The 19,837-nt window shown below is 43.1% G+C and overlaps 1 protein-coding gene across 2 annotated transcripts in view; it reads left to right on the top strand.

Annotated features, from left to right (window-relative positions):
• Window positions 1-19,837, top strand: part of disp1 (dispatched homolog 1 (Drosophila)) — a 51,053-nt gene that overhangs the window by 24,669 nt on the left and 6,547 nt on the right. For both annotated transcript variants that reach the window (XM_070849565.1, XM_070849566.1), the window contains exons 2-5: window positions 3,336-4,059; window positions 18,418-18,447; window positions 19,144-19,267; window positions 19,603-19,730. In XM_070849565.1, coding sequence (XP_070705666.1) covers window positions 3,377-4,059; window positions 18,418-18,447; window positions 19,144-19,267; window positions 19,603-19,730 — 965 coding nt within the window. In that variant the 5' untranslated portion in view covers window positions 3,336-3,376. The remainder of the gene's footprint in view (window positions 1-3,335; window positions 4,060-18,417; window positions 18,448-19,143; window positions 19,268-19,602; window positions 19,731-19,837) is intronic.

Consider the following 19,837-nt stretch of genomic DNA (forward strand, 5'->3'; position numbering starts at 1 on the left):
CAGGAAGTTCCGCTCCTTCATACACAAGTCCTGTATCCCTACTTGGTCGCTAGCATTACTGCCCTCTATTACTGTCTTGTCTGTTCAGGTTAATTATTACCAGGTTACACTTGCTACAGTGTTAATGTACTTTAGTTATTCTGGTGTCTCTTCGATCAAGAACACCAGCTAAATTTCCCTCATAAATGGAGGTATGGCAGAAGCATTTCGGAGCCTTAGTTCTAGTTCATTCGTGGAACAGGTCGGTGCAGCTGTCAGCCTTTATTTTGAAGAGACACAGAAGGACCCTGCTTGTGTCCACACAGTCTGCCCTAGATGTCTCACTTGCCTGTCAGTGCTCTGCGTTGGGCAACACACACACACACACACTCACACACTCCTTTAGGCACAAACAGCAGAAAACACACTTGGTTGCACATGCTATAACATAGCATTAAACTACATTCTCTACTTGTTATGTTTCTCATGCCTGATCTCCATTAAACCTTCCATCTCGCCTCTTTAAGTCATTACAGGCTCTTGACAGCTGTGGGAGCCAGACTAATGACTTCATCTGGGTTTCCCTCCGTACTCTTGCTATTCTGAGCTCTTCAGGCTCCAGATTTATTCTGCCTTCTCCTCCTCTTTCCCCAACCTCGTCCTCCCAGCGATCCCTGACCCATGGGGGCAGCCATGCTCACGTTTCGCCACCCACTCATGCGCATTGGTCACATACGCAGAGAGTCTTTTGCTCAGTGTCTGAAAAACAGGCTAGTGTGATGCGATGTTTGGCACTCAAATGCGAGCACTTCAATTTTGTGGTTAAACATTTTTTATCATTGGGCAGCTGTGGCTCAGAGGTAGAGTGGGTCGTCCATGAATCGGAAGGTTGGCGGTTTGATCCCCCGCTCCTCTAAGTCCACATGTTGAAGTTTTCCTTTAGCAAGATACTGAACCCCGAATTTGCTCCTGAAACATAGCATCAGTGTGTGAATGTGTGTACCATTACAAATTATTTTTTCTGTAATGTAATTTTCTAGCAGTTTTAGAAATGATGTGACATCAGAGTTGATTTGAAGTGGCTTCAGTGACAAAGACTGTGAGTGGGCATTATAACAGTACAAAGGAATCATGTTTTAAGGTCAGTGGGTGCATCATTAAAGCACCACAGTAATCAGGTTAGGTCTGCAGCATCTGCAACATTTTCCATGTCGTCAGCCTCCTGTTTGGGGTTCATTTCTTGAGTCTTGGCTCTGTTTTCATGCACCAAGAAGGAGTTATTTTTGATGCTGATGCAAACTCGAAGATGATGTGACATTTAAAAGTTCTATGCAGTGGAACTAGAAATGCAGTAAAAGTTATTATTATTATAATTGTCTACACTGGCCTTAAACATATTGACATGTCTGCTTGAGTCTGCTTTGAGTTGCAGAAAACTGCTACTGCTCGGCTCTGTGTGCCCTAAAACTCTGAGACATGGTGCACCCAGAGGTCAAGGCACTTGCCTTTACACTTGCTTAAATAGGTGGTGGTGCGGTGGTCAGCACTGCGGCCTCACAGGAAGAAGGTTCAAATCCAGGTTTGAAGTTTGCATGTTCTCCACGTGCTTGTGTGGGTTCTCTCTGTGTACTCCGGCTTCCTCCCACAGTCCAAAGACATGCTGGTTAGATTAATTGGTGACTCTAAATTGCCTGTAGGTGTGAGTGTGAGCATGAATGGTTGTCTGTTTCTGACTTGCCTAAATATGTAGTTCTCATGTAATACCCAATTGTCCTGCTCAGAATAGACAAAAAGTAGAAGAATATTGTTTTTTGATATACTCCAGCTTCCTCCCACAGTCCAAAGACATGCTGGTTAGATTAACTGGAGATTCTCAATTACCTAAATTGGTTTGAGTGTGAATGCTTGTCTGTCTCTGTGTGTCGGCCCAGTGTACCCTGCTTCTCACCCAAAGTCAGCTGGGATTGGCTCCAGCCCCCCCACGACCCTGACAGATAAGCGGCATAGATAATGGATGGATGGATGATAGTGACGACAGAAACATGAAACATGGGGACTGAGATGGGGGAAGGACATTCAACAAAGGCCCCTGGCTGGAATCAAACCAGAAAATATTCACATTTGTAGAGCAAAGTTATTATTATATTATTACAAAATTATTACTAAATCATTTTCAAATGATAGTTTTAACCCACTAATAAATCATTTTAACAGCAGGCTGTATGTGGCAGTTACCACACTTGACAACCTTACAGCTGGCTGTCTTAAACACGCCTGTCATGACTTCAGTGAGAAGACAGAAAATTAGTTCAATTTGCCAAATATTTGAGTGGTGATTCAGTGGCTCATCAAAAAACTCCTCCCTATCTAACTTTATTGGGCAGGCGCCTGTATTTCTGTTTTGTGAGACAACCTTGTTTTTTTTGTCTGATTGCAGTATCTGCATTGATTTTGATATACACTTTAACCATTTAACCGACTTTATGTCTAAAGCTTTTAAATTCACAGTACTTGTTTAAAAATTACAACCAAAAGCTGATGAGAAAAGTGCTCAGATGGGTCTTATCCTCACCTAGCTTCTCCCAAAAGTCACTCTGTTCTTCACTTTGGGCAACTGCAAAGAAAAAATGCATATTTTTGACCCTTGAAAACAGAAGCTGCACACAAATATTAAACACTAATTGATGTGTGTAATGAATGTATTTGCATGTGTATCGTCATTAGTGTGTTTCTTCAGTCAGCAAAACAACTTAATTTTCTTTTTTTCACAGTTTTCAGTCCTTTTATTCTCTCGCTTGGCGCTGCTTGTTCTGCAAGGAAGCATCTCCCCTGCTCACTCTCTGAGCTCTTGTTGTTTGGGCTTTGTATGACACTGGCCAGTCTAAAGAAAACAGAGGCCCCTGTTGTATTAGATTGAATCTCTGCTGTTTATTTTACTGAGATACCAGATGAATATTACCAACATTTTACCTGGGTGTAGTCCAGTCGTGCTCTCTCAGAGAACCCAGCTGAACTGAACTGAGCTGAACTCCTCTCCGGTGGTGTAACCTACTAGCCATGTGACATACTGGGCGCTGCTAGTTCGGGTCACGCCGTTTACGGGATGTCTGTCACAGCCGCCGCTGAGGACGGACTGTCTTTTGGGGAGAACTGAACTGTTGTGCTGGCTCTCTGTACAAACACTTATCTTGTGCACACAAAGTGATCAGGAAGTGGCTGTGAATATGAGCTGGGAAGATGATGTTATGTTAGTGACAACACGCTGCCATTTTAAGTTGGGAACACCTAAACACTGCTGCTGCTCTTAAACAGAGCCTAAACTCCTTTCTCTGTCTGTCTGTTTTCTTCTTCCTCAGAGGAGTGACGGTGTCCTTGCCAGGCCCGCTGGGAGAGAATCATGGCCCTGACCGACGCAAGCGGTGACCCTCTGGCCCTGAGCAATGGAAGACACCACTCTCTCGGTGCCAATGGAAATGCCCCTTCAGACAACAGCATACAAGTCGGCAACGGCCAGGACCCCCTCGCAGCCGCCTCCAGTGGTGACTGTCTTACATCAGACGGAGATGAAGAGGTTATAGTGAAGGCTGAAGCATCCAAAGTTCAGCAGAAGCAGCAGAGATCGCATGTCGGCCAGAGAACAGTCAGGCCCAGCCAAAACGGCAGTGTGGTCAAACAGAATGGTTCCCTGAGGAACCTTCCCGCATCCTCCACCGCCTCTTCCTCCCCCGCTGTCATAGACTCCCAGAGGCTGGCCAAACACTACCTTCCCTCCACCCTCTCCCCGTCCTCTTCCTCCCCTCCTCTCCAGCCCATGCCACTCTGCTGCCAGCACTGTCACTTCCACTCCACCCTGTGCTGCCCCTGTGGGCAGCAGGAGTGCCCGTTGTTCCAGAGTCTAGGCACAGGCCCAGGGCCCCGCTCTGTCCCCCACCCCGGAGCCGCTTCATCCTGCCCATGCTGCCTCTCTGCCTGTACATACTCCCATCCCCATTCTCCTCACCCATCCTCCCCTCTCTGTCTCCATCACCACCATCACCAGCGCTGGCAGGAGCACCTCCAGAACCAGACACCTGGAATCCGGTATGGGGGAGGGAAGGGTTTTGTGTTAATCTTTTCTTCCTAATAGATTGTATCTCAGTTTCTCCAAAAGGATTCATTATCTACATTGAGTGCCTTGGTTTAGGATTCTGGCGTCTCCCTGATATTAGAAAGCTAATTTGGCAGAGTAATAGTCTGAGACATCATTAGTGTGTCTTGTAGGACAGGTATTTAACTTCTTGCATACTTCCAGAGTATATATTTAGCCGCACCAAGCATACAAATCAGTTGTATGACTGCGGGTTTGCTTATGTGCTTTCATAATTGTGCATTTGTTGATCCCTAACGTTACCTGGCTTTGTGCAACCAGAGGATCCATCATATTCCTGAAGGCCCCCATAACCTCCTTCCTGTGCCCACATGCTTGACAACATGTCACATCCATGTTTAGGGATCATGTTAGGCCTGGAATGCAGTAGGAGGTGGTCACGCCTGCAAGAGACCATCATATGGGCAGCCTTCTCCACATAGAGGCTCTAAACGTATCGTTTCATGTAGGTTTTCCTTGACAAAATAGAACCAGAAGCCATGAGATTTATGCTTAAAATAGCAACAATTGTTTTTCCTTTTTTATTATGTAATGGATATGGGTGGAATGGGGTAAACTGCATGAAAGAAATCCGAAGAGGCAAAAAATACATCAACAAAACCTCTATCTACAAAAGTACTAAGCACTTCAAACATTGTGTGACAGAGCCTTTTACAAAGTACACGTCTGAAGCAGATTCATGTCACACAGTAGCTCAGGTTTTGGCCTGAAGTTGACATCCTTGTTGTAAAGTCAGTTTGTGGTAACATTAAGAATAATGATGATGTCATTTTTTTACACTTCAAATGGCTCGTGTTTGTTCGACCCTTCTTGCTGCTGGGGTGCACACAGCCAAAGTAAAGTGTACTAGTTTCACAAGATGAGAGGGGAATGTGTGCTTAAAGGGGACATTTTATGCAAAATGCACTCTCTAATTTCTTGTCAACATAAACATGCATTCCAACATGGTGTCACCAGAGACCCTCAAACTATGAAAAAAGACCCTCCTCACTCTCTTCCGTGTTCCATCTTTCAGTAAATGTGTGTAAAAATGCTCATCCCTGATCCCTGAGCACATCACACTCAGGGATCTGTTCACCATGTGACCTCCTCCAAGCAAAATGCGTTGTTGGCCGCAAAATCCGATTTACCCGTCTTCATGTCCTCCCACAATCCGTCGAAGTGAAGGGCTGTTAATGACCAAGGGTCATTGGTGTTTTGCTGTTTATTTGGCAGGTTAGTTTGTTGAACTTGGTGTTAACTAATGTGGCTCCCCTTCAGAGCAGAGACTGAGCTTTGAGACGCCAGAGCTGATGCACCCACATCGACTTGTGGGAGCTGACCAATCAGAGCAGACTGGTCTTTTCAAGGAGCGGTGGCTTAAAGAGACAGGTGCTAAAATGGAGCATTCAGTAAAATAGCAGTATGCACAGTATAAGAAAAATAATGTTTTTTTACACATTACATTACATGTAAACATTATTATTATATATTATATAGTAGGACATTTACCATCTCCACAGAGAACGGTAGGCATGTCAGCTGCTTTTTATGGGAGCAGCGTATTGTGGGGAATCTGATTTGGCTGAGACTTTATTTCTTCTTACTTCTTAAAACGTGGGGTTTTTTTTCTCACTGGAACAAAGTTGGATCTCCCCTCATAATTTTCATTAGAAAGAGGGACGTTGCGGGTGGTACTGAAAGATGAGCAAGAACGTACACCAAACAAATCTACTGTGGGTGGGCACAGAGGGGCAAAACAGGATTGTGTTGCAGGCTTTTAGATGCACTCGCCAGCATCTGTGTTGTTTCTCCTCCTTACTCTCTTTTACTTTCATTTATTTTCATTTTCAGTTTTTCTCTCACTCAATTAACTCTCTCTCTCTGTCTCTCTCTCTCTCTCTCTCTCTCTCCCCCCACCTCCGTCTCTTGTTCCACATCAGAATGGAGAGCAGATGTGGCGTTGGACATAGGCGTCTCTAATGTTTAACCACTCTCTTATTTACCAAACAGGTCCCTCTTGTTCAGTGATGACAGGTTTGAATTACACGACTGGGGTTTGCTCCAAGACTGCATCCCCTGCCCCCCCCCCCTTTTCTTTACAGTGATGCTTTGTGTGCTTGTGTCTGTGTCCGATGGTGAGATTAGACGTAGGAAACGGTATACCTGTCTCAGCTGTGCAGTTTTACACTGAACCCAGACATTATCAAAAACCCTCAGACCTTGCCTCCTTTTTATTCCAGTCCTCCACCCTTGTATTTAAGGCGGCTGGAGTTTGGTTTTAGTTAAGTATATCTTACACATGTTCACACATGGACATAAACCACGATACTTTATATACCTAATGCCTTCGATAATTTGAGGGTATGAAGTCAGGCAAGATGGTATCAGATATCAGTTTGATCTGCCTCAGAGCTGTGATCTGTCAGATTAGCCGAGGGATTACATCTGTAATCACTGCACACTTAACGTCTCTCTCTCTCTTACACACACACACACACACACACACACTGATAAGTTATAACATTAGCTCTTTGGGGAGACCTTTTTATGTGCGTTTCACAACAGGAGATTTTTATGCCCCTGTTCTCAGCTTCACAAAAAATTAATCCATTTAAGATTAGCCCATACTTGGTTTCTTAACGTTTCTATTTTGAGAACGATCAAAAGCCTTTGGCTCTTTATCCATGTATGAAGTAAACCAATCTTTGGGAAAGGTGAAGCAACAACACAGTTTCTGTAAAGTGGCTAAAAAAAAAACCCAGATTCAGCCATCCCAGTTAATCTGTCTCCTTTTTCCTCTGTGGGTCTGTTAAAAGTATTAAGTCCACGTCTGCGTCTCCGTTGTAAGATTATCTCTCACAGCCATTTTATGTGTGTAATTTAAGATCAGACGGAAATGTAAAAGGGAAAAGTGTGTCCTTGGGATGTCGAGTGTTTGGCCCGGGCCGGCTCAGTGTGTGCCAGCAGGTTTAAAGGCTTCAGGTGAAAGCCTTTAAGCCACAGCACTTGGGTAAATGTTGGACCCCATTTCCCCTGTGCTGTGTCTGCATCTTTTGAGATGTCGATTTTAGATGTGATCATAGCTTGTATGTTCTTCTGTTTTACACTTGGGTTTGTGCGTTAAAGGCAGGATGGTTGGTAAAACAACAACTTTAGTTTTTTCTGTGCTCAAAGTTTTGACTTTTTAAAAGCCGACCAGTCTTTTGAGCTGTTGCTGTTGAGCAACGTACTCGGGGTGCCTTAAGTGCACACTTTTTGATAGGTGCAGTCCAGAGTGAGAAGAATAAGGACGACACAGAGCATGCGTAGCTTCAGGGCACCTGAGGGTACGCTAACCTGCTTCTACCCACACCAGTGACCCTCCAAACAGCTCACTGTCACTCAGCCCTCCGGGGTCACGTTGCGTATTTAACCTCCCCTGCTCCTACAGCTCTCCCGGAGCTAAATGTTCCTGCCCTCTTCACAGATGTCTCTTGCAACAGCTCTTGTTGTTTATGGCAACCGCGAGTTTGGTTTAGATTCATGCCTTGTCAGATAGCGAGAATTCCTGTCTCACTCCCTCCGACGCTCTCCCTCTCAGAAAGGTCAGCTTTTATTATCTTGAGCAAGTTTGAATTTTGTAGTAGTTGCATGCGCCAGGTGGTTTGGTTGCTATGACACATGGGAAAAACTTTATGCAAACACGACAACTCCAAAGTCCAACACTTTGTCATGTGTAATTCAGCAACCTTTTTATCAGTTGGATGTGTCTGAACATTTTTGGTGGACCATATGTCTGTGCAATGCATTGCCTTTACTGTCATTTCTTTTCACTTTGTGCCAAAATATCATATTCCACAGATTTTATTCTCTCTTTTTGTCTGAGCCCCTTTTTTTTGTGTTTCATTGCCTTTTGTCCCACCTGTCTGTCTGACAGCTGCAAGCCTCAACCAGCTAGGGCTTATATAAAAATGATGTGTTGGCTGTGTAGTTCAGGGTGTTAGCTTGATAAAGCTTTTTATTATCAAGGATAACAACTGTTTGCGAGGCCTTTGAGACAGGAACATTGGCTGGTTTCTCAATCATCTGACCCAAATAAGGTCTGCGGCTCCTTTTTGGAGATCTGTATTGCTTCAAGAGCTTCAAGCTATTTCACCTCTCCCCAGCATAAGCCAAGTTATTTCTTTTTTTTTTTTTTTATTCAATAGTTATCTGTTGAAAAAATCTGAATCTGTTTGAAGTAATAGAAAGTGCACATCGTACAGTCGCTTTCAGTGATGAAATGAAGACTAAATGAACTGATGATGAACCACACATACGTTCCTCTCCAGGAAGAAGGAGGGAAAACCTCACTCATCTTGTACAAAAGATCATAACCCTAACCCAGGGTCACACAAATTGGAGATGCTTATTATTTATTATTTGAGAAAGTCACGTGTCTATTTTGCAGCCACCTCATGCCCAACTTTACACAGGACCAAGAGAAGCAGGCCAAAACAGGCCTTTAGTCAAGCCATGAACAGCGTCTCTGTGAGAAGCCCTTCTTTTTTTCTTTTTCTTTTTTTAATACACGAAACATATTTGGTTAATAGCCCAACTTGCCCTTTGTTTAACTGAATTGAGAAGATTGCGTCTGAGAGTGTGTGCATATCTGTGTGTTTCTTTTGTGGCTCCTTGTGTGAAGCCTCTGTGATGGATTTACCGACACCCTGCTTGTCTAATCCACACGGAGCTGCAATGTTAGCCCAGGATAAATGTGTGATGTACGCTGACACAACATTTTCAACACAAAGCCATGATGCACATGCATGACTCTTACTGCTTTGTTTGCTCCTCTTCGGCCCTGCCTTTGCTGACACACTTACAACATCTCTTCACACATTACTTATGCCATTTTTTTAACATAAGATATTCCTTTATTTGTCCCTCGACAGGGAAATTTACTTTATTTAATACATGGAACAGAGAGAAACCATTGGCAAGCAGCAAACGGAACAAGTACCCACTCTTAAAAACATTACTCCATAGAACTGCTAGCGGTCTAAAAATCCTAAGTGTGCATTTAACCTTGAGGCTTTGAGTAAGTGGTAAATATCCAGAGACTGAGAACTGTCCTGTCACCACACAAACTGTCCCTCTTTACTGAACTTTTACAAACTGTAGCTCCTGTTCTTCCCTGTACCTTTCCCCAACAAAAAGAAACTCCACCCTCTGCTTTCCCCGTCTTTACTGTACTCCGCTAATCTGCTGTCTGTCTCTCTTGCAGCCATTTCCATTTCTCTCTTTACCCCTCCTGTATCACGTCCCCCCCCCCCCCGTCAGTGTAACGGTATAGTTCCTGAGTATGAGGCAAAGCCCATAAAGATAGCCATCCCAGATCAAAGGCCCATGCTTTCCCATAAAGCGGGATCAAAGCCTGATGTTTGAGTGCGACATTGGCATAACTTCTCATAAGCTGGCAGAGCATCTAACCAGACCTCAGCTGGACAAAGATGTTTTTACTCATCTTTTTACCCCACTTCACAATGTGCAATACTTTCTGATATCTCCCCCTTCTTTGTTTACATTCCCCCTATGCATATTATATTGTTTCTATCTTTACACTTCCTCTGTTTTAACTGTACATACTTTTTTATATCTCCTCCTGTCTGCTGCGTCGATGTACATTTCCCCGTCATGGGACTTTAAAAGGGAATATCTTATCTTATCTTATGGCTTGCTGCTGCTGGCTGGTTAAGATTATCATAGCACTTTGAAGGGGATGAGCCACTACATGTGTTGCGACTGTGGCAAAATATATTTGGAGGGCTTTATTTTCTTTGATCAGTTTGTGGTATACTTTATAGACTAGCTAAAAAATAATGATTCTGTTGATTTAGAGTGCAAACATGACTTTTTCACAAATTAAACCACTGGACATGTTGCAAGCAGCTACAAAACACGGAATCAATGGTTGCAAGGGAAAAAACAATTACAGAACCGAACTTTTTTGTAGTCGATGCCCAAAATAACATTCCAATTCTAGAAAATGGAGTATAGGTCTGCTCTGCATTTAAGAGAGGCGAGGCTCAGTGTGTTCTTCCAAACCAGGAGCTGTTTGTTGTTGCAGCTTGCAGATTTTACTCTTCTTCCAAATAAAATGAGTGAAAATGTCATCACCAGACTAGAATAACTTACCCAGCTCTACCACATGTAAATCAGTTAGTGAGTGCAACAGCACCGGTGTGGGAATCCCCAGACGTCCCCAGAGTCTCGTGAAGGGTGTTTCTGTATTTTTTACTAGGTAGTTCATCAAGAGAATTAACTTATTTCTTTGTTGATTTTGCAGTTTCTTTTGCTTTGGTATGACCGTGTATACACAGTAGAAACTGTGGCAGACAGTCTGCATGCTTAGGACAGCATCCACATGGCCTCATTTGGATTGCATGGGAATGCATCTGTAGCATATTCTCTAGATCAGTATTTTTCATAGCGTATTCACATTAGAAGGCAACAGCCTTGGCCACAGGGCAGCTGTGGCTCAGAGGCAGAGTGGCTCAGAGTGGTTGGTAGATCAGCGGTTCGATCCCCAGCTCCTCCAAGTCCGCATGGCGAAGTGTCCTCGGGCAAGAACCCCAACTGTGTGAACATGGAATGAATGTGTGTGAAGGAATATCTCCTCCAACATAGATTCCTCCTGTATAAATGACGTGCCAATGGGTGAATGAGCTTTGAGTGGTCAAAATGACCAGAAAGGCACTGTACAAATATGGACCATTTACCATTTTGTTGTTCTTCTGAACCACTTATTTTCTGTGCTTCTATTTCCTCTTTGTGCACTTTGTGAATCTCCACGTGGAATTTTCCAGACCCCTCCACCCCCAGCACTCTCCCTTTTTATCACACACACACACAGAGAAGGGAGGACAAGTTTTGACTCAGCCATCATCATGAAGGCTCCTAGCCTCAAGGCCTCAACTGGGGCCAGATTTCCCCAAATCATCTTGGCCAAAATGGCATTTAATATCATCTGTGTACCGTGTCTTCTGTATTAGACTCACTTCATCTCTCCTTACAGTTGATTTTCATTTCAGTTGATAAATGAGGCTGCAGCAACTGTTGGCTACTCTGAGTCTCTTTACGTCTCTCGACAGAGTGCCCGAGTAAGTGAAAGGGAACACATAGTGATCCCACAGCTACCGTGTCCTTGGACAGAGCTGACACAAAGCGTTGACAACAAAAGCAGCAAGGAAAACAGAAAGATGAGCTAATAATGGAGTTGGAGGAAAGTGTTGCAGAGTGAAAAGTGAATTCTTTCTCTACCTTTTCTACTGATGAATAAGATCAACAACAAAGATTTCTAATACATCTGTATCTGTTCCCCTACAGCATGATCAGTAGCTTCAGTGTCTCTCAAATGAGAAATGCTGCTTTAGCCTAGACATGCATCCTCTCTTTTAAAACACAGTGAAGCACATATTTACACAGACCTTTTTTGTTAAGCGGCAAAGTTACTCATCATGTTTCAATAATGTGTTTTTACTTTAAAAGGATAATTCAGTGTGGCGGAGCGACTTCCAAGTTTTTCCTCCCAGTCTAAAATAAATGTGCCTTGTATTTAGAGAGGAGGGGTTCTGTTTTGCCAAATGTCTCCGTGGACTGTAGCTTGTGTACTTTTTTAGTTTTGAATTCTTTCACAGTGACAATGTTTCATCATAATTCCTGCTCCATGGTCGCTGTCTTTGTGTCTGTTGGACTTCTTTAGTAAGCAGTATTACCAGATGTTGATGGGTTTTTTTGAGCAGCATCAGGTGACAACCATTAGGTCCACCTCTGTAGGTCCTCTAGGAAACTCTGCTGTTCTCACTGGCCACACATACCCACTTACAGTTGGCTTGCTTACATTTGCACTCAACCGTGCAGTGTAAGGTCGGCAGGTTAAGAAGGATTTCTGGATCCTTGCTGGCTCCCCCCACAAGTTACAATCTACATTTTGCCTCGTAGTTCAAAGTTGATCACATGAATGGCTATTGATAGCACAGGATCCTAAAGGAGTTTTTTCTTACCCTGGACCACTGAAAAAGGAAACATCTTGGTATGTGAAGATGTTTCAGGAGGTTCCTGTACAAGCTGCCCTGTAGACAGTTCTGGGTTAGGGTCTTAAAGATGAGCCGAAGAGTAGCCTATTGGCCAGAGTGCTGAAATCCTGCCTGTATGCCTGGAATTTGGGCATGCCAGTATTTTACCTCCAAGAATTCAGGAGACTGGTCAGTGTAGCCAGAGAAGGGCATGCTTTACCAGTGGATACACACATAATGACATGCTGACTTCGCTTTTCACTGAAAGAACTGATGAAGCACTCGGCAGAAAATAAGGATACATATTATATAGATGACAAAAAAAGTAGATAACACGAAAGGTGAAATGTTGTTACTGTAAGTAACAAGCAACAAGGTTTTCAGGTGCTGTTTGGGATCTCTGACCTATAAACCAGTTACATGTTTGAGAACATTTTGTTGTCTGATGTACAGCAGGCGGAGGAAATGCTAATCTCACCAAAATGTACACTCGCAAGTAATGAAAATGGACAGACACGGGAAAAGTAGAAAAATTCTTTACAAATTCATCACAATTAGGGATTTTTAAAAACTTTGTCAGCCAAACAAAACGCTGATAAATGTGGGGTGATGTTGCTATGACGTGCCATGCCTCTGGTTCTCTGGTTCCCCCATGTGATAATGAGAGAAGAGTGTCCCCAGTTGAACTTCATTTAAACTTTAAACAGCATGTGCCTGTTCCAGTGTTTAATGGAGGCCTGTTAGAAACATGATGCCATGTGAATTTCACTGTATTACTGCTGAAGCTAATATACTTTAGAACATGTAGCTCTCCTCAAATTTGGTATCAACACTGATCTCTACTTTTAATAAAACATTGGCCTTTAGATTTGGTTTCCTCTTAAATTGATCTTTTGTTACGTCTGGTCAGTCCTGTTTTTGAGGATAGACCTGTTAGAAGCGTGATGAAGAAAACATTTGCAGACACAAAGTTTCCACTGTATAGCACTTCTTTTCACATTCTTATTACATATTTCTCTCATGTATCGAATTACAGATAGAAAAGTGTTAACACTGTTACTTACTTACTAATTTCATCCCAATTCATTTTCTGGCCTTTTTTACTTGTCACTTGCTTCTTTTGTCTGCATATACTTAAACAGTTTACATTCAAACATTAGAATTGTTTATTAAACTGTTTCTACTTCACAAACCATTGACACTGATATAGTTTTATTACCTACCCTCTATAGGCCTATTTGATATTTATAGTCTTGTTAAGTCATCCTAGCATACACTTAGGCTCACTTTGGGGGATTGTTAATATCCCTCTCAGTATTCTGCTTTAGCCATGAGAGTCTTTGTATAAATATACTCACACAGGCCTACTTATCAGGCACAGTGCCGTGTTATTTTGCCTAACTAGGCTGTTGATGTCATTTGGGAGTGCTGCAAGGCAAGGACCTATTTCATGGCTAGGTCGAACCACTAATTATGTGCAGCGTTCCAGCAAGGCACTACTCAGAATGAGGCGGGCCCAGTACCCTGATGGTTGACACTAATTGCTCTTGTTCCAACTTGAAGGCCTTGCTCATGAAATATTTACCCGCCTGTCTGTTGACAGTTAGCCCCCCTGCCTCTGAACCCTCACCCTTAAGCCCCCCAGCACATATACACACTCCTCTAGAATAGCACACATATACAAACACTCATGCTCATTCATCTGTGAATATGGTCATCTTTACTCAAAAAAATATCCATCTCAATATCTTCCCTGGTGTAAGTATTCTATTCTATTTTAATGACTATTGCAGTCTCAAAATTATTCAACCCCTTCTCGACAAGTATCTTTAGTAGTTAGTGCAGCACCCTTTTGCTGTTATCACCTGTTGCAAACGTGATACATACCCAAACACCAGGTTCTGACAGCATTCCTGAGGAATCTTGGCACATTCCTCATGGGCAACAGCCTCCAGCTCTCTAATATTCTTGGGTATGCATACTGCAACCACCGTCTTCAAATCCCACCAGAGATCTTCTATAGGATTCAGGACTGAGGCGACTGTGACGGCCACTCTAGCATCTTCCACGACTTTATCTGAAGCCAAGCCTCGGTGGTCTTTGAGGTACGCTTGGGATCATTGTTCTGTTGGAAGGTCCAATGACATTCAAGCTTCAGCTTCCTCACGTCGTTTCCCCGATGCTTTCTCCTAGGCTTCCTGATATTTTATTGAATCCATCTTGCCCTCCGAACGCTGCAGGTTTCCAGTGCCAGAAGAAGCAAAGCAGCCCCAGAGCATCACCGAGCCACCGCCATGCTTCACTGTAGGCAGAGTGTTCTTTTCAGCATCTGCCTCATTCTTCCTCTTCCAGACACACCTCTGATCCATAGACCTGAAAAGTTCCAGTTTTGTTTCATCACTCCACAGAACAGAATCCCAAAACAACTGTGGCTTATTTATATGGTTTTGAGCACTGGAGCCGGCTTGTCTTGTGCTTTTGGGTCATTAGTGGTGTTTGTCTTGGATTTCAGAAATCTGTTAACAGCTTCCTCTTTCTGCCATGTTCAGGTAGTGTAGCCAGTGCTCCTTTAGCTTTGAACTTGCAAACTATGCTTCCAACAGTATCTCTAGGAACATTCAGTGCCTTTGCTATCTTTTTTTGTATCCTTTCCCTTGTTTGTGCAAGGCAATGATCTCCTCTCTTCAATTCTACAATTTCTCTTTTACAGTTCTTTTGACTTACCCAGATGTCTAACATGCAGCCAAATGTCACTGTGAACAAACCCCTAGCCAGTCTGGGTATTTGATGTGTTCTATCTCAAGCACACCTGATGCAACTAATGAGGCCCTTGTTTCATTGAATCAGATGTGCTTGTGTTGAATTTGGAGAAACAGCCTGTTATATTAGTTTTGTTGAGCTATTTCAATTGTTCTTGTTTGAGTTATTCATCGAATGAACCTCAAAGGTTGAATATTTTTGAGCGCAGTGTATCTTAGTTTCTGCAATGAAAGCCTGGTTAATCATAGCACTATGTAAATAGACAAAAAAAATGCAAGTAGCCCATACTTTGAAAATGTAAAAAATCGTATTTAGCCAAAATCCTATAGCACCAACATTGAATACCCAAAGTACCCAAAGTTAGCTTTTGTCCCTAAAACCATGTGTATGCTTCGAAGTAGGTGCTTGTCGTGTCACACACAGTACAGTGCCTGAAAGCCCTTCCACCCACACCATCCCAACACTGGACCTGGGAGACTGCTTCCAATTTGGAAACTGACAATGTGAAAATCATGCCCACTTTACACCCTGATCAGCCAGTGTACATACAAGTGCAACACTATGAGTGCCTTTGAGGAGACACTGTCCAAAAACGTCCATGTCTCCGTAGAATGAACATTTTGGATCACTTCCCACCAATTTCGTCACATTTCTCTTGTGAACATGAACTTTCATCCAGGATGTCCCAAAATTGCGCAGCGGGACCAGTAGGGCCTGCAAGGAAACACATACATATACACAGCTTGCCCTCACACACACTTGGTGTGCTTCACCGCTCTGTCAGCACAGTGCTGAGTGAGCGGCTGGCGGTCTGTGTTTACCTTATTAATTAGCCCAGTGATCCAGAAACACTCTCCCTCTGGTAAATAGAATAACACTGAAAGGTTACTCAGGGCCAGGGGAGAGGTAAGGAAAATAAGAGGGAAGACAGAGGCTTAGGGAAAGAGAGAGAGAGTGAGTGAGGAGATAGAAAGTTAGATGTAGGGAGCAAGAGAGTTTGCATTTTCGGTTTGTTTTAGAAGTGTCATGAGTAGAAGTTCACAGAGTCGGGGAATAAACCCAATGCGGTGGGTTTTTATCCTGCAGAATCTGGAGCTATGTAGCTAACCAACAACCACCCCTCTCTGGCATTTTCTTTGCCTTCATTTATTTTCATGTGCCATGGTCTGATGGTGTTGTATTCCTGGTTTCTTTTTTGTCTTTGTGGACAGTTTGAGCCCCAAATAAAAGGAACACAAGTTGTTCTCAGCTCGCCAAATATTTAATTCATAGCCATGAAATTGCCTTGAAAGGTCACCTGAGTTTTATGAGGACTGGATGAATTATTGCTATTGACATGATGCATTCTTGATCTTTATCGTTGGAAATTCTGGGGCCAAGTGGCTGGCTCAGGTATGCTGCGCATCCTTCCAATTGGCTGAAATGAGTTCAGATTGAAGCATTGCTGAGCAAAATTCAAAACAGACCTTCAGTAGACAAATAATTATGCCTGAAAGCGCTTTTATGAATCCATTCCAACTATTTTCAATAACATGTCTCCTCCATTCTGAGGTCTGCAGTTCAAGGCCATACATGGAAAATCAAGAGACAGAGCACAGTAGAAGAATTACATTAGCAATACAGAACTTTTCCTTAACTCCTAGTTCAAAGAAGAGCAGGGAAAATGTGGTTTTCATTAGGCGTTGCTGGTTTGAACCAGGCTAGTGGTCACTTTGCAAGTTGAAGCGCAAGTCCACCTTTTGGAAGTCAGTCATATTATTAAAATCAAAAATAATTTAAGTCTCCTAGAGCTAGAATACAAAACCAGGTTAGAATCTATAACTGTATCAAGTAACATCATCATATCACGCATGTATCTCTAGAAGAGCAAAAAATGATTCCCTGTTTGTGTCTTTATGTACTTGTGTTTGGAGACTGTGATCTAAGCCTTTGCCACTTGACATCTGGCTGTCATATTAATGTGTCCAGTGAAACTTTAAAAGGGATTCACAGCGTTCCTACAACTCACCCCTGTGGAGTAAAATTCCTCGGCAATAGCTCTAGTTCATTTGTGCTTCCCATTACCACTAATTATAACATTCCGCATATTTTACTGTGACGGCAAAACGGACAAAAGCATTGCAACATCTTCTTCTGCCCCTCTGGCCAAATTGCTTAAATCACAGCACTTATATCCCATGTACTAATAACATAATTGGCTGCAGCAGAGGCCGACCTCAGAACTCTGTACCATTTGAGGGTGTACATTGAGGCCACTTTTGTAAAGTTGGGAAGTGAATACAATCTGTGGAATATTGAGAAATGTATTGGCTTTTAGTCAGGGCTTTTACAGCAGACCATTCATCCATACAAATGTGTTGTTTGGCAGAGTTTGTCTAAAAATGTCTACAGATCTAATCCAGGGAGTAGCCATCTGCTCTCTCTGCCCTTCATCTGAGGGGGAGTTATCTGGGTGGATATTAATGCCATCACAATGAAGACTACTCTCTTCTGCTTTGTCGACTTTGCAACCTCTGCCACTGAATATAGCCGTACTGAGCATCAAGGTGCAAGTTCCCACCATGAAAATTGTTCAATGTCCAGCCCCCCAGATCATGGCGCACTAGATGACAAACTAAATAATGGCCATACTTGTTAAATAAATGGTCCCTTCCTTGGCAATAGAAAAAGAAGTAGTGCTCATACAGCAGCATTGACCTCGAATATGTTTGTTGACAAGTTGGTCAGCTCCACCAACTAATAACTAATTTGCATGTAGACATCTGATCACAATGTGGGCACAAGAGAGGAAGACAATGGTCAGCGAAATCTGTTGTTGCAAGGCCTGTGCACAATTCAGGACATCACAGTATCCGCCTCTATGTTCTTTCTACATACACTACTTCTCATATCCCCCTGACCTCTTTAGCCCACGTCGTTTATCTTCTTCAGCCCTGCTGTGATCAGGTGGCCGTATCTGATTCTCCCACTTCCTCTTCTTCCCTCCTGTCACCCTCCACCCGGGGCGTTAACTGCTCCCGGCATACCGGATGCTCCCCCACCGCTCCCAGGAGGAACTGACGAGAAGTCCAGATAGACCCTCTGTGTGTGTGTGTGTGTGTGTGTGTGTGTGTTGTTGGGTAACTGCGTCCATGCAGGAATTTTCAGCTTTGTGTCAATCTGCTGCATAAATGTTTATATCTTCTGAAAGTTATCTGTGTGTTGCACATGTATATTGGAAACACAGGTACTCAAAGCATGTCTGTCACATCTGAAAGGGATTTGAAAAAGGATCCATTAGAAGTTATGATAAGTTCACTGGAAAGTGGTTTTTACAGCCATGTCAGTCTTAATCGTATCAGTGGCCCAGTAACCAAGGTGTGTGTTACTTCTGCTTGAAAAATAAAACTTAGAAGATTCGGAAGGAAAGATGTCCACTCTTGCTCAGAAATCTCTGCAAATCTGTTTTTGATTGGCTGCAGCTCTGACTTCAAAATTTAAATCCGATTTATTTCTCTTTTTTTGGTTTTTCAGCCCAGTAAGGCCCTTTCGATTCCCCAAAAGGTAAGACCTGCCAAAAGAGGCTTCTCCTGTGTTGATGCTCTGGATTGCAAAGCTTTCTTATCCATCTTCTCCTCCTCCTCCTCCTCCTCCTCCTCCCCCTTTAATTTGTGTAATCCATCCATCACTGCTCCCGTGGAGCCATCATTCCTCAGCAGTGAGTCATGAGAGTTATCGATGGGAGTTGTGCATCTCTCTCTGTACCTGGCCTCTGTTAACCAGCAGCTTGGATCGCCTCATCTCTCCATTACACTGCAGGGAACTCTGCTGTCTCAAACCTAATCCACGAGACTGTTTAAAAGAGGATTAAGGCTTTTTCAGGGCTTTCAGAAAGGTTTAGAGGCCAAATCTCAATATACACAGGAAGACCTGAGATCGCTACTAACACAGTTTCTGATCAAGCAAATGCCTTAAGCAAAGCCAAGATGGAGTGGGCTACATCTAATATCTTCTATTTCTGTCCCATGTCCACTTTAGTCATTCAAGTATAGAACTTTGTACAAGTTCATCCTTTTCTCACTGATTTGAATTACTTTTGAGCCAAACGATGATCTATTCTTCCATCCATCTAATTGGAGGCATGTACTGCATGGAATTAACTACCCTATCAATCTCAAATCCCTTTGAGTAAGCTGTTGTCACAGGTTCTATATCGTCATCACTGTGTTCACTAACTTAAAGTCTCTTTCTTGTTTCTAGCTATGCTGAGCTGATAGCTGATTGGCCAGTGGTAGTGCTGGGGGTGTGCACAGTGCTCATCGTGGTGTGTGCCCTTGTGGGCATCCTGGTGCCTGACCTGCCTGATTTCTCTGACCCACTGATGGTGAGTACAGACACCCGATGCTCTTCTCTCTGGGTAAATATCATTAACCCTCCTACAACATGTAATTTCCATGTAACTGGCTTCATCCCAGACCTTAATGTGTGACGCCTGCAGACTTAACAAGGGTGCCAAAATGACTTCAATACAGAAGCTGTTTAAAAATATTAAATATATCTTATGCAAAGCGCTGCATTTATAAAGAGTAGCAGCACTTAAAGATACAAACTCTTTGTAAACTGAATGGATAGCTACTGTATGAAAACTAAAATGGTAACTTAAACTTGCTTACATTATCAAAACTTGTTGCTCATCGTCGCTTTCTTTCTTCCCAAAAGGGGTTTGAGCCACGGGGAACAGCCATCGGCCAACGACTGGTCACCTGGAACAACATGGTGAAGAACACAGGCTACAAAGCAACACTGGCTAACTACCCTTTCAAATACGCTGATGAGCAGGCCAAAAAGTAACTTCAGACACACCTCCTACACCATCCACACATGCTGGTTTCTTACATTGTTTTAACGGCATTGACTTTTTTCATCTCATTAATGGGTTAAGAGGGAGCCAGGG

This window comes from Pempheris klunzingeri, chromosome 18 (assembly GCF_042242105.1).
Source record: "Pempheris klunzingeri isolate RE-2024b chromosome 18, fPemKlu1.hap1, whole genome shotgun sequence".
NCBI lineage: Eukaryota > Metazoa > Chordata > Actinopteri > Acropomatiformes > Pempheridae > Pempheris > Pempheris klunzingeri.